General features: G+C 36.8%; 4 protein-coding genes, 1 non-coding gene and 2 pseudogenes across 7 annotated transcripts, besides 2 other annotated features; 4 read left to right on the top strand and 3 right to left on the bottom strand.

Moving 5' to 3' along the window:
- Nucleotides 1-1,122: part of a mobile genetic element that runs on past the window's edge.
- TVAGG3_0493940 (uncharacterized protein) lies at nucleotides 245-481 on the top strand (the record flags this gene model as incomplete). The annotated part of the gene is made up of 1 exon (XM_051236302.1): nucleotides 245-481. One exon carries the CDS (start codon nucleotides 245-247, stop codon nucleotides 479-481), a length of 237 nt encoding a protein of 78 aa, XP_051094126.1.
- TVAGG3_0493930 (uncharacterized protein) lies at nucleotides 638-958 on the top strand (the record flags this gene model as incomplete). Its single annotated transcript, XM_051236301.1, has 1 exon — nucleotides 638-958. One exon carries the CDS (start codon nucleotides 638-640, stop codon nucleotides 956-958), a length of 321 nt encoding a protein of 106 aa, XP_051094125.1.
- A 3,141-nt stretch (nucleotides 1,123-4,263) lies between the features above and the next one.
- On the top strand, nucleotides 4,264-5,114 carry TVAGG3_0493910 (annotated as a pseudogene). The gene has a single exon. A coding segment is annotated over exon 1 (851 nt).
- A 267-nt stretch (nucleotides 5,115-5,381) lies between these two features.
- Nucleotides 5,382-5,621, bottom strand: TVAGG3_0493900 (uncharacterized protein; the record flags this gene model as incomplete). The annotated part of the gene is made up of 1 exon (XM_001304525.2): nucleotides 5,382-5,621. One exon carries the CDS (start codon nucleotides 5,619-5,621, stop codon nucleotides 5,382-5,384), a length of 240 nt encoding a protein of 79 aa, XP_001304526.2.
- A 260-nt stretch (nucleotides 5,622-5,881) lies between these two features.
- On the bottom strand, nucleotides 5,882-6,698 carry TVAGG3_0493890 (annotated as a pseudogene). The gene has a single exon. A coding segment is annotated over exon 1 (817 nt).
- A 256-nt stretch (nucleotides 6,699-6,954) lies between these two features.
- Nucleotides 6,955-7,159: a mobile genetic element.
- Nucleotides 7,160-7,274: 115 nt separating this feature from the next.
- Nucleotides 7,275-7,346, top strand: TVAGG3_0493870. Its single transcript has one exon. It is a non-coding gene; the product is annotated as a tRNA-Glu (tRNA).
- Nucleotides 7,347-7,471: 125 nt separating this feature from the next.
- On the bottom strand, nucleotides 7,472-14,371 carry TVAGG3_0493860 (F5/8 type C domain-containing protein; the record flags this gene model as incomplete). The annotated part of the gene is made up of 1 exon (XM_001304524.1): nucleotides 7,492-13,806. The coding sequence occupies one exon, from the start codon at nucleotides 13,804-13,806 to the stop codon at nucleotides 7,492-7,494; it is 6,315 nt and encodes a 2,104-aa protein (XP_001304525.1).
- Nucleotides 14,372-14,529: the final 158 nt, after the last annotated feature.

Here is a 14,529-nt window from a genome sequence, read left to right as displayed (position 1 = left end):
CTGTCCCTAGTTCCTCAAAATCCTTGACAACGTTGCTTAGAAATTTTGGTTCAAAACCTCATCTGATTTTAATCTGTTATGCTACCTGTTAAGTTTCGCGAGATTATAAATGTCATGGAGTTATATAAAAAGGAGGGACAGCTAGGGACACTGGAAGTACTTGTAAGGCTATCTGTTAAGATTGCATGAAATACTAAAAGTCATGAAATCCATTATCGCTGTGCTAGCTTCACTTTAGAGTAAAATGACAAATAAAGTCACTGAAGCAATGAAACAAAAGTTTTTGGTAGAATACATTAGATCAGGAACTATTCCAGAAGGTTTTTACATTCATACTATGAAGGATGGTAGAGTTCAGTTTAGAAAGATAAAGCAACCATTAGATAAAGAAGGAATTTTGAGAAAGATTAAACTTCATGAGGACAACATTGCTGAACTTAAGAAGAAGTTAGAAGAGTTGGAGAAAGGAAGAGAGTTATAAAGCAATGAATTCAAGTGGGTGAAAAAAGAGGTGAAAAAAGAGGTGAGATCTCACCACTTCACCTAAATTTAAATGGATGTTTTCATACGTGTGAGGGTGGTGATATCATTTATTTTTTTTTATTTTTTAAAATTATTTTATTTTATTTGGATGTAAATGACGAAAACTATTGAGATAACAAACTACAACGGTCATGAGTTCAAGAATTTGTTCTTCGTTCCTCGTGAAAATACATTCTATCAGATACGAGGGAGAAAGTGTAAAGTTAGTTTGAGCGTTTATGAAGGAATGAAGAATGGAAAGTTTATACAAGCATACGATACAAACGGTAAGCGTGTTTCATTAGCTTTGTCAAAACTTACTAACATTTATTTTGACAGTGATTTTGACCTATATGAAGAAGAAAGTGAGTCAGAAGAATATGAACTGTTATGTGAAGCACAGCAATGGGAGGAGTTGCAATACTTTTGTAAGTGAGAACGTTTATTTTTTTACAGTAGTGAGGTGAAGTGGTTGACGGCTTTGTAAATATTTAAGGTTAAGTTAGTTTTTGCGTTCGTGTTGTAAAATATATGTTAACGGTTTTGTAAAGTGTCAAAACAGCTAAGTTGTGTACGGAGGCGCGCAGTGCCACCATACACGACTTACCCATACTAACTTCCCCACGTTTGAGGCGGTTGAGGTTGGTTATTGTTTACCCACTGTTGTGCATGGTTATATCCTCTGTTAAAGAATCTTTCACCTTGGTCCATATAGTGTCCTGCTTGGTTATAGTAGTCATTTGCTTTGTTATAATAGTTTCCTGCTTGTCTTCCTACATTGTCCATCCATCCTTGAACTTTTCCTCTTGTTTCAGGATTTGGAATAAGATTTGTTGCATCTCGTGCTACCTCCCAACCTTTCTGTACAGTTTGTATAATAGGTTGTGCTTTCTCTTTAAGTATACCTAATGTACTCAAAATCTTCCTTCCAATTCCAAATGCACCTCTGGCTATTGTTCCCACTGCGGGTAAAAATCTAGATGCAACTCCTGCTAATGCGCCAAATAAACCCATTTCTTATGGGTTAAAAAATGACGAATCCAAACAAGGACCCCTATGTTTCTAAAGCGACAAAGAAAGCACTCATGATAAAAATCTTTAGTTCAACACCAAATGCTTGGTTTATGGATATCTTGGAAAACATTCCGAGGTATAGAGAAGATGGACCACCATACTGGCTAATATTTGTCGGTCAAAACACAAGATACTGTGAAGCCATACCATTACAGTCCAAAACTATTTTAGATATCTTAGCAGCTTTGACAATATTCGTTGACAAATACCATCCAACAAAACTGACATCTGACTGTGAAAGTTCTTTCAAATCAGATGATGTAAAAAACTATCTGCGTTCAAAAAATGTAAACCAATATTTCATTGTCGACCAAAACCATTCTGCTCTTGGTGTCATTGACGGTTGTATAAAAATGTTAAGAGACTTAAACCAACCACAAGGTGGTGAAGCAAATGAAATGTCATATGACGACAAATATAGACACTTCTCCATGGCAAAGATGAGACAAGTTTTAAATATTTACAATAACCGTAAACAAAAAGGTTTGGGAAACCACTCCCCGAAGAAATGAAAAACAACCCTGACTTAGAGAAAGACTATATATTTAATAATTTAGTCAAAAGAGACAAACAAGAAAGAATGCCGGGCTTCAAACTTCAGAAAGGTGACAAAGTAAAAATAGAAATACCTAAACGCGACCCATATGAAAATACTATTGACTATGACAACAATGGGAACCCGACAGGTACTCACATTCGTGTTCGTAAAAATAGAAGAAAGTATACAAGAGAATATTATGAAGTTTTAGGCAAACATGGCAAAATGTACACACTGCAAGCAGAAGATAAAACTACTATTGCCAGACCTCGTTTCAAACTTGTCAAAGTTCATGGTGGTATACTTTCAAAGACAGTTCCTAACAAATATAAGACAACTCCTGACGAATATGCTAAAGAAGTTGAAAATGACGACTAAGCAATTCTATACCATGCGTAAACTGTCATGTAAGGTGGCATGTATTCTTTACTTTGTCCCGTTGTTTGCGTATATCCTGAAACGAAATGTGTATGGTTTCCTCCTCCCTCAGTGTTACTCCAGTAACAATTTATAGCAAACTTAACGTTGTCTTTAACATCATATCCTTTACCTTTTGTCATTGCTGACCAATCCCAATATCTATGCTTATGCCAACCTGCTTGAGATGTACTTAAATCTATGTAGTGACTGTGTGCAGGTAAATTTTCACCTGAAATCGTTTTACTTCCACCTGTTTCCTTTGAAGAGTTTGCACAATACAAAAACCTGTCGACTATTTGTTCCCATGCACCAACACCAAACATTACTTGAGGACCTCTTGCATCCATAGATGTATAAATAGAACCTACTGGGTTCATTAAATCAAACATATGAGATATTATAGGATTGTCTCTTTTGAACTTAAAATATAGTGCAACTATTTCTGGTTTCTTCTGGTTTGTGTCAGAATATTTTTTATAATATAATCTTATGTTTTCAGGGTATGTACAATCTTGACTATAATATTTATTTCTGTCATCTTCATAATAGTATACTATTCTCGTTTTTTCTATTGCATTATATCTTTTATATCTATAATATTCTAAATATAATGTTTGCTTTTGTTCATCTACATGTGGTGTTTTGTCGTCAGCACCATAGTCATAATAATATGGTGCTGGAGATGGGTCAGGCAATGTCATATCTGCCATTTCATAAACTCGGAAATATTTCTTTTGTTCGTCTCCATATAAGTTTAAGTAGCAGTTGTTGTCTAATGGAACTTTAACTTGTGTACCATTATTCTTTATATAGCTTACATACATTTCATTGTTATTTTTCGGAATGAGTTTACACTGTGTACCATTTTTTAAGGAGTGTACAAACTGCCATCTAAAATATTTATTTTCTTCATTGACAGAAAAGTCACCAACAATAGTTTCAATATTTTTTGTTCCTATCAAACTTTGGTATATTTCATTGACATATGTTTTATCTGCTTTATTTTCAAGGCTAACGTTTAAGTCTGTTATTTCAGAAGATGTATGTGTATGTCCAACGTCACTTTTCCTGTTTAAGGTTTCTTGTAAGTTTGTAATATTTGCAATGGTATGTGTATGAGTCTTATTTGCTTTTGTCTCTAATGTTTCTTGTAAGTTTGTGATATCAGATATAGAATGTGTATGAGTCTTATCTGCTTTTGTCTCTAATGTTTCCTTAAGACTTGGTATTTGGTTAATATAATGTATATGAGTCTTTTTAGAATATTCGTTTTCAGCTCTTGTCACTTCACTTGACATTTTATTGTCAACATATGTTTTGTCTGCTAGTTCAGGATGAGTATGTTCTTTGTTGCATAAGCATTGTTAGCTCTTTCTTCTTCTTTTGCTATTGCATCGTCTACATATTCTTTGTCAGCTTTGTTGTCAACATCTGCTTTCAAAAGAAGTTCATTTATAGGTTTCTCGTTTAAAGTTCCTTTTGTTGGATTTATGCAGACAGTATTGTTCTTATTGTCTTGAAACAGAAACTCATCTGTCATTGGGTTTAATGTCAGTTTTAAGTTTCCTTCTTTCAATGACTCAGATATCTTAGAATAGTTTGAAAAGTTTGTTGTGTTCTTATTTAGAGCTTGCATAATGAGTTGTCGGTTGTGTTGTATTTCTCTCATAGACGCTGTTTCATTTGACATTTTTATTTAGATAATAAATATGCTTTCAATAGAAAAAGAAAATTCAAGAGTTGCTACAACTAAACCATTAGATGAACTTTTTACTAATGTCGGTCAAAAGTTTGAGACAGATACCGTAAAGCATGAAGGCTATCGTTTTGACTACCCATTAAGATGGTTAAGAGACCCATCCGTCACAAAAGCTATTGGCTTTCGTAGAATGAAGTTCATTTCAGAAGCCATACATGGTTTCCCATTTACGGTCGGTTTTGAAGTTCGATACTATAACAAAAAAACGTATGTATGAGAAATTTGAACAGGGAAAACTTTTACAAGTTAGTTTGCTTGTAAACTTAGAAACAACTCTTCAAGCTTTTCAAGAAAAAATAAACGATATCTATATCGAATATGCAAACCAGTATAACATTGACGAAGGAGAATACCATCTCGATATTATTTATGACAGGAAAAATGCAACTGTTAAAATCAATAAAATAGAAGACCTTGGAGAAAACGTTTATATTTCTACAAAATATAACAACTTGGCATGGTATAGATTTATGAGGATGTTAAATCAGCCTGCAGCATATCCAGTACACCCGGACTATTATGAAGTCGAAAACCCTAATGGAACATATGAAAATATTTCGACCAAGATGCTATTATTGTTCATGCTTCATTTTCTGGCGCCCAAAACTCTTTCTTATGCTTGGCAAATGACTTTTACGAAAAACCTACAAAGTTATACGAACCACCAAGTGGAAGTATTTCAGACTTTCAAGTATGGTTTACTACAGATGGAAAAAAAGAAAAAGAATAATTCCATTATACCATGCGTTTTACTTAGAACTTAGTTTCATATACAACTACTATCGAACGGTAAAAATATAATTTTTTAATACGGTTGAGGGTGTTGGGATTTGGTTGCCAACTAGACTGTGGTGCAGGTTCAGGCTGTTGTATAACAGGAGCTTGTTCTTCTGGTTCAGGGTCTTTAGGTATAATACCAACGAACTGACCTACTCTTTTACCAATATTTTTGACTCCGTTCCAAATTCCTCTTCCGACAGATTTTATTCCATTCCATATACCTCTTCCAACATTTCGAAAGAAGTTTCCTATTCTTCCAAAGAAACCCATTTTACTATATGTAAAAATCTAATGTCCGCCTAGTCTCTTACGTTTCCTTCTGAGTTCCATAGCATTCTTTAACTGGAGCTCATACATTCTGTTTCTCCTCTGGTAGAAAACATATTCTGGGTCAACTCCTGTGTTCGCGTCATCTGCATAAAGTTGTTTATATCCCACTTCAGGGTTTGTATAAAACTCTTTCCATCTCATATTTGCATACCATGGTGGCAAACCTAACGCAGCGTCATTTGACATGGCAGTTTGCATTTGTACATCTGTTGGCACTTGACCATAGTTTGCCATTGCAGTTTGTATTCTAACTTCATTTGGAATATTCTCTGGGTTTGGTTGTCCAGGTTGCTGTGCATTCGCTAAGTTCTGTGCGTCATTTAATATTAGATAAAAATATCTCTTACGAGTACATATACTGAACATTTGCAGGCATTGGTTCATCTTCATATTCTCTGTACTTTTCTGCCACGTCAAATAAATAAATGACACATGGAAAAAACCTAAAACAAGTAGTCCTATTTCAAACCACATTTACTTACTAATAAAATTTCTTTGTTATGACACTTTCTCAGTTTATAGGACCTCTCTCATATTCTATCTTGTCATATCTAAACTCATAGTCATGTATGTCCTCTAACCATCTCATAACGGTTTCCAAACCACTTTTATCGGATGTAAAGTAAAAGCATGGATGGTTATGTATAACGTCTAAAGTTTCTAAAGAGTCTCTCAAAGTCCAGTCTACTTGGTATTGAAAATCCCATGTGTTAAAGAACGGTGGGTCCACTATAAAGAAAACATTTTCCTTGTCTTTATATTTTTCATACAACTCTGTCCAATGACATCTCACAAACTCTATACCCTCAATATATTTTTCTATGTCCTCTTTGAAAACATTTGTATAGTTAAGATATAAAACTTTTGACATAAGTGTTTCAATGTCATGAACTCTTATAGCACACTATATAATAGTCTAGCAGATATACTATCCCAGTCTATATATTCTGCTTTTTTCAAAACCTCTCTCACAATATTTTTCTTATCTAATGGTATACGTTCCATCTTACCTATAGGTATCTTTTCTTTTAACTCTTTCAATATATTGTTTGTGTCTGGAATATGTTTGAGACGGTCCATATAGTTGTCGAAGTCATTGCATATAATCTTTGAGTCAGGAAATACGGTATGACATAAATGGGATATATAGAAACTTCCACCGAACAAATCTACAAATGTTAGACCATTCGGTAGTTTCTTAAGTTCTCTCAATATAATATCTTTACATCTACTCTTATTTCCAAAGAACGGTAACGGTGGTTTTGTAAAATTCATTTATATATAATAATAAAAATGTTTTTACCTGAAAAGTGACAGAAAAGTGACAAAGCATGAAAACATATATAATTTGTGAAAAGTGAAACAAAAAGTGACATTTTTAAAAGTGACATCATTAATATGATGTAAATAACAACGGTTTTGGTTTTGTCACCGGCTGGTCGGCTGGGGTTCGGTCCTCCTCTTGGGTCTTGGGCAAAATTTCTTAGGGCTAGAAGGGGCGCAGCCCCTGGAAGCCCCTCATACCTGACCTTAATCGCTCATTAAAATCAATTTTTATGTTTTTTTTTAAATCGAAATTATCTCATCATAAACCATGCAAACTGACTATTTGTTCTTATCACCATGTTACCAATATCAGAATTGTCTTTACAGCCAAAATTTCGCTCGATAAAAGTCCATCCAATAGTGAGATAATTGAGCAACGAACATTTTTCCATATCACAAAAACCTCCGCCAAATGAACTGATAGGAAATCATCATTTTAGGAACGATAAGTTTTATTTGGCCATACATTCTCCGAAAATAGAGTATTATATATTATTAATCATATCAAAATTAAATAAATGTGAATCCGATATCGTTCAGCGGTTAGGATATGTGGTTTTCATCCACAGGATCGGGGTTCGACTCCCCGTATCGGAATAATTTTTTTAATATATATTTGACATAAAGATTTTCAAGTATTGATTATATTTAGAATTCTCAAAGAAAAATATAAAATAAAGAGTAAATTAAAAGTTAAATTTTTATTTAAACTATGTAAGAAAGTTAAAAGTAACTTTGAAATTTAATTCTGTGTAATAAGTGGCATTGAGTCGAGCTTAGCCTTTCTTGATTTGTTGACTCCAATAACGACACCAATGATAATGATTAAAAGAATAAGAACGCCACCACCAACAGCTGCGCCGATGATGATCTTCATTCTTCTGTTGTTGTCCTCATCGTTCTGCTTTTCATAATCATTTGGAAGGTCGATGTTTGTTTCCTTATAGTTAAGAGCTGTGTTGACAACAACGATTGAGTTGTACTTAACACTGTTCTTAGCGAGTTTGATCTTCTTCATCTTGACGACATCCTTCTCACCAGATCTGAATGAAGAGTTGGAGATTGTTCCGTTGACGTAAATCTTCAACATTGTGTTGCGCTCACGAACTAATGTAACATTAGTGTTATCAGTGATTTCGTGGGATGAAACAACTGATAAGTTTCCAACAACAAACTTGATGAACTTGTTTGATTCTGTTTCGACAATGATCTTGTTGTCCTTGTCTTCGAGTAACAAGCCATTGTAGTTACCAAGAGTGTTGATGTTAAGCTTGATGGAGAATGAATCTAATGTGAACTCGTCGTTCATGATCTTGTTATCATCTCCTTCGACAGCATTGGAGATGTTGACTAACTTGTTGCAAGCACGGTACATCTGAGTGTATTGTCCATTGAGCTTGTTTCCAGCGATATCAGAAACTCCATCGAAAATGAACTCATAGTCAGTGTTGTTTCCGAATGGTGGTTCAACTTCAATGATGACTGTTCTGAAGTCAGCCTTGATTGAAACATTGACAATGTCTCTGCTCTTGAGCTTGAAGTTATCCTTGTTGAAGATAATCTTCTCATTGAATCTGATCATTGTCTTGTTCTGGGAAATGTATTTGACGATTTCGACTTCTGGAGCCTTGTCGTCCTTAGCAGCATTCAAATCAATGATTCTTGCTTCACCTGGCTGTAATGTGAACTCAATTTCGTCGCCGTACTTGTATTCTTTGTTCTCTACCATTGCTTCGGTAGTCCTGTGAGCTAAGATTGTCTTTGTGAATACAGACTTGATGTTTTCTGGAACACCGATTTCTCTGTCTAACTTAAGCTTGTATGACTGAACTGTTCCATTTGGATTTCTGATGGCGATTGTGCCTTCGACATCATTCCATGAGGAATAGCCATAAACATAGCCTAATCTTGGATCACCACCGAATCTCTGTGCGTGCTGGAGGATGTTGTATCTTCCTTCGATGTACTTAAGTGCTTCAGCGTTAACATACCACTTCTCTCCTTCGTCGAGCATTGTGTATGAGTAGTACATTTCGTAGAAAGCATTGCCTCTCATGCCGCACATGAGTAAGAAGAGTCTGAAGTATTCATCATCCATTGTGTTCTCAAGGCCTGTTCCTGTCTTTCCGTAGATAGGATCGTGGTTGTAGATGGCCTTTGTTGGGAACTGGAATGCGAAGTAGTCAGAGAAGTTGTAGTAGCAAGCATCTCTGAATGTAAGCATCTGATCAGCCATGTTGTCGTTGCCACCAATATTAATGAAGTCATGGTCATTGGAGACTTGGATGTAGACGGAGTTAGCCCACTGTAAGTGGAATGGAGATGAGTTGACATAGCATGTGATTGAGATCCACATGTCAATGATTTCATTGACCTTGGCACTCTCTCTCAAAGCATCGAACAACTTCTCATACTTCTCCCACATGTCTGTGTAGTAGAAAGCACCGTTTGGTCCTCCTGTGACGTGATCATGTTGTGGGTTCTTGTTGTCTGTGAAGGCGAAGCCATCTAATTTGAAGTAGTTGATCTTGTATAAGTTTGTCATGTTGACTAAGAACTTCTTCAAGTTCTCAACATAAACGCCAGAACCGACATCAATATCACCAGCATTTTCGTTGTAATAGCCCTTGCCTGCGTCCTGGATCATTTTGGCAATAGTATCTGGATAACTGTAGCCACCACGTGGACCTAACCACATACCGAATCCAGAAGCAATTCTGTGGGCGAAGTCAGATGGGAGTTTGAAGCCTTGTGTGAATTTGGAGTTGAATGTCCAGAAGCCATCTTCGTTGTATGTTGTACCTGATGCATCTTCATCATATACATCATACTTCTTGGAGTTGTAGTTATTCCAGCCATCATCAACAACATAGGAGTTTAATGGTGGAACACCGAGTTGTGTCATACCCTTTTCGATTTCCTTGAATGAATCGAGGATGTTGGATTCGTTGATAGACATCATCCAGTCGTACCATGAGTTGTACTGCTTGCGGAATGTTGTCTTGACGGAGATATCCTCAATATATGAGAAGAAATCGTTACGGATGACTTGTAACGAGTTGGATCTTGCAGCACCGATAACTGTCTTCCAGCAGTGGTAAGTGCCGTTTTCATCCTTTTCAAGTTGGGCGAACTTCTTACCAGTGTTGTATCTGAAGTAAGCAATGTTTTCTTCGATACGGTTGTCTGTGAGTGGGAATCTGCAGCCTGTGTATAAATCACAGATGTAAACTGGTTGACCTAATGTGATGAGGTACTGTGGAAGCCATGAACGGGTATCTTTCTCCTTGTTTGGATGTGTCCATGACTGCTGAACTTGTTCATCTGTCAAGACAAATGACTCTAAGTCAATGTGATCGAAGGTGAAATCTGAGCCTTGTGGGAGAGAAATGAGAACTTCCTTCTCCATGTATGGCTTGTCATTCTCAAGGTCGTAGATGACTGTGACATTGAGTAAAGCGCCATTGAAGTTATATGGCTTGTAGTGGAAAATGAGCTTCTGGTGGTTGTTTTCTGTAATAATCTCATGGCTAGCATACTTGAAGTCGTTAGCATTGATCTCAAGGAGTGGTAATGGAACAGCTGTTGGATACAAATTGAATTCAGCACCAGAACCATAATCTGGCTTAACAAGAATAGAAAGGAAGGCAACCCATCTGCATTCAATAACCTTTGTGAGATTGGCGTAGCATGGGTAGTGAGCGTAGTACTTGAATTCGCCTGAAGCATCTGGATTCTGGCGAGCAGCAATCTTATCGTTAAGCTCTTCTTCTGTGTTAGCTGTGTACAATTCGTACTTCTTGATAGCACCATTCCAGCCACTTTGTCTTGGTGTGTATGATAAAGCGCCGACCTTTTGGACCTTGCCCATATCGATTGTGATAACATATGGATCAGTATTGTTCTTTCTGTCATCATGGCCATGGAAGCCCTTATCATCATACTTGCTGTGCCAGATTGTTGTGATATCGCCATCAATTAAGTTGACAGCGGCACCTTCATCTCTTGGAGTGATTGACTCTTCACTGTTGGCCTTGATCTTCCAATCGGATCTGTCGATTGGTAAAACTTTGCCCAATACGTAGCCTGGTGTTGTGATAACGAAATTGTTTGATCCTTCAGCTGGTACGAATGACATGCCTGTGATAGAGTTGACGATCTTTGATGTGTGGAGCTTTCCATTATTGATTTCGAATTGTCTCTCGATCTTGTCGTTGCCAATTGAAATTGCAACAGAAAGTTCGCTGTAAGCCAAACCGTAGTTGTAAATGTTGATAAACTTGTAAACAATTTCACTTGCATCGATGATAATGTTGCAAATTGTAACACAAGAAGGCATTGTCTTATCCCAAGCAGAAGCAGAGATATCGGAGTTCATGTAGATCTTGATCATTGCGTTTCTTTCTCTAACGAAGTAGATATCCTGGATACTTGGTGAGATCTTGTCAGATGAAACAACTGTCGTTGATCCAACTGTGAATTGGACATAGTTGTTGACAATTTCAGCCTTGATTGTGTTATCAGCAGAGTGGAAGAGCTTAGCATTAGCAACGTTCTTGAAGTCATTGACGTGGATTCTAACTGTGAAGGAGTCAAGATCGACTTGCTTGTTATTGACGTTCTGGTTGTTTCCTTTGAATGAACCAGAAAGTGTTCCCATGATGTTCTGAGCGAAGTATGTGAACTTGACATCAGTGTTCAATGCAACACCGAAGGAGTTGCAAACATTCTTGACGTGAATTGTGTATTCTGTGTAGTTCTTCATTGCATCTGTTGTGAATGTGATTGTCTTGAGATCACCTCTGACCTTGTATGACTTGATGTTGAGGTTATCGATGGAGAACTGAGCATTGGAGACATCAATGTACTTGTTGAATCTGAGGTTGACTGTTGTCTCGTTAAGAGATCTGACAACTTCAATCTTTGGTGCTTCAGAATCGGCGGCCTGGTGGAATTCGTAAATTCTCATTTCACCTGGGTTCAATGTGACTGTTAATGTTTCTCCATAGTTGAACTTAACGCCGTTCTTGATTTCCTCAGTAGCTGTTGTCTTGTGAGCTAATCTTGTTGATCTGACAGCATCCTTGACTGATTCTGGGACACCCATGGCTCTGTCTAATGTGATTGTGTATTTGGTAACACTACCACCTGGGTTACGGAGGGAAACGAAGCCATCAGCGCCATCCCAAGCAGAGTAGCCGTAGCATTCGCCATCATATGGCTTGCCACCGAAGTACTGTGAGTGCTGGAGAACGTGGTGGTTCTTTTCAGCCCATGAAAGGATATCACCGGAAACTAACCACTTGTCGCCTTCATCGAGCATTGAGTATGTGTAGTACAACTCGTTGAATGCTGTGCCTCTCATCATGCAGCCAGAAAGGAAGACTCTGAAGTCTTCATCATTCAAGTTGCCCTTGAGATGTGTTCCTGCCTGTCCAAAGACTGGATCGTGGTTGTACATGTTCCTTGTTGGGAACTGGAATTTGTAGTCATTGAAATACTGGTAGTACATGGAATCTCTGTATGTAAGAGCTTGGTCAGCATAGTTTGTGTTGTTTCCAACAATCCAGTAATCAGAATCACCAGAAATCTGCATCCAAAGAGAGCTAGACCACTGGAGATGCCATGGAGAGCTGCTGGCATATGTTGTTGTTGAGATCCAGAAGTTTGTAAGGCCTTCATCTTCGGCAGCTTTGATCATTTCTTTGTAAGCATCAATGTAATTCTCCCAAAGGTCTGTGAAGAAGTACATGCTATCATCACCACCGGTCATGTGATCGTGAGATGTGTTTGTGCATTCATAATCTGTGAAGCCATCCAACTTGTAATAGTTGACCTTGTAATCTCTGATGAATCCGATAAGCAAATCCTTAAGGTTCTTGATGTACTTGTGAGAAGCAACATCAATGTCATCGGTACGTTTATTATAGAAGCCCTTTCCTGCATCTTCGATCATTTTGCCAAATTGTCCTGCTGTAACGTAGCCACCACGTGGACCAAGCCAGACACCAAAGTTAGAGCCAATCTTTCTGGAATAATCTGATGGTGGTGAGAATTTATGTGGGAACTTATTGTTGAATGTCCAGAAGCCTTCTGTATTGTATGTTGTTCCGGAGACAGATGGATCATAGACTTGGTACTTTTCAGTGTTGTAGTTATTCCAGCCATCATCGATAACATAAGAATCGAGTGGTCCAATACCATTCTGAGTGTTGCCCTTCTCGATTTCCTTGAATGACTCCATGATGTTATCTTCTGTGATAGCAAGCATCCAATCATACCATGAGTTGAATTGCTTACGGAATGGAGTGTTTCTTGAGATATCGAAGATATATGAGAACAAATCAGCACGAACAACTTCGAATCTGTCCTCACGAGCAGCACCTAAGACTGTCTTCCAAGTATTGTAATAACCCTCACTGTCCTTCTTGAGATCAGCAAATTTCTTGCCAGAATAGTATCTAACTCTGCCAAGATATGTTGTGTTCTCAATCTTTGTGTGTGCGCATGGGAATTGGGAACCAGTGAAGAATGTGTTGATGTACAATGGCTGACCCATACTAAGGAAGAAATCATCTGGATCACGGATATGCCATGGTGTGCCCCATGACTTTGGATAATCTACATCCTTGTTGATGATAATGTGCTGTGTGTCAATGTAGTTAAGAGCAACATTCTCATCACTGCACTTTATCTTAAGGTACTTGTGGAGATAATGTTTCTGGGCTTCCATCTCATTGATCTCAATGATGTTATATGTAGCTCCATTGAAAGTAAATGGTTCATAAGTAACTGTGAGTTTATAATTTTCTTTAACTTTGTCTTTGACTGTTAAATCTGAAGACAAGATTGTGCCCTCAACATATCTGATTGAAATAACGAAATCTTGACTTCCTTGATCAGGTGTAACAGTTAATTGGGGTGATGTTCTTTTGTTAACAAAATTCTTTATGTTCATATGCTTGTTATCATCAATAATCCATGTTTCCTTGAAGTATTGATTCTCTAAAAAGACCTCTTCTTGTGAGTGAATACGCTCGAAGAAGAGGAAAAACATTTTTTTGGTTCTACATCACCACGTGTTTTGCTCAATAAATGATTTAAGCGTAGATGAGCTCTTGAAACTGATTGAATCGCGGCGTGTCATGTAAAAGAAATAATAATGACAGTTCACATTTGCAATTTTAGCCTTGATAGCATGTTCATATGCAAACTATCGGTTGTCAGTATTGATGTTCTATCTCCTATATGTTGATTTCACCATGGCCAATAGGTTAGATTTGAAATTTAATAGAAAATCAACTTTGGACATGCAATAATCAATACAAAGGTGATGCTTATTAAAATAATGTTCTCCTTAAAATTGCTATTGTATCAATAATGTCGTTGAAATTTGAAACGACCGATGATCAGAGTTTCATGTAATATTAATGAGCCCATATGGAATACAAATGGATTTTCATATCCAAGTAAGTTATCTATGCAGTTAAAAAATTCTGACACAATCAAAAAGTGTATTTTTGCTATTTGGTAATATCTAAATAGCAAGATTGATTAGTTTTCATATAAAAATTAAATTATTACGTTCAACGAGCGGATTAGTCTCATATTTTGCGAATTGTTTTTGGAATTATCAATTTTCATTGTCTTGTCACTTTTCCGTTCAAAAAACATTCATTAATCAGGAGTCAAAATGTAAAAATATTTTTAAAAAACAATGAAATAAGGTAATTCAATGAATAAAAGTGACAAATTCGAAACCAAATGGGGTTGGAAGCCA

Source organism: Trichomonas vaginalis, chromosome II (assembly GCF_026262505.1).
Source record: "Trichomonas vaginalis G3 chromosome II, whole genome shotgun sequence".
Lineage (NCBI taxonomy): Eukaryota > Parabasalia > Trichomonadida > Trichomonadidae > Trichomonas > Trichomonas vaginalis.
The sequence above is the reverse complement of the archived record's forward strand: the minus strand, read 5'-3'. Positions and strand labels throughout refer to the sequence as shown.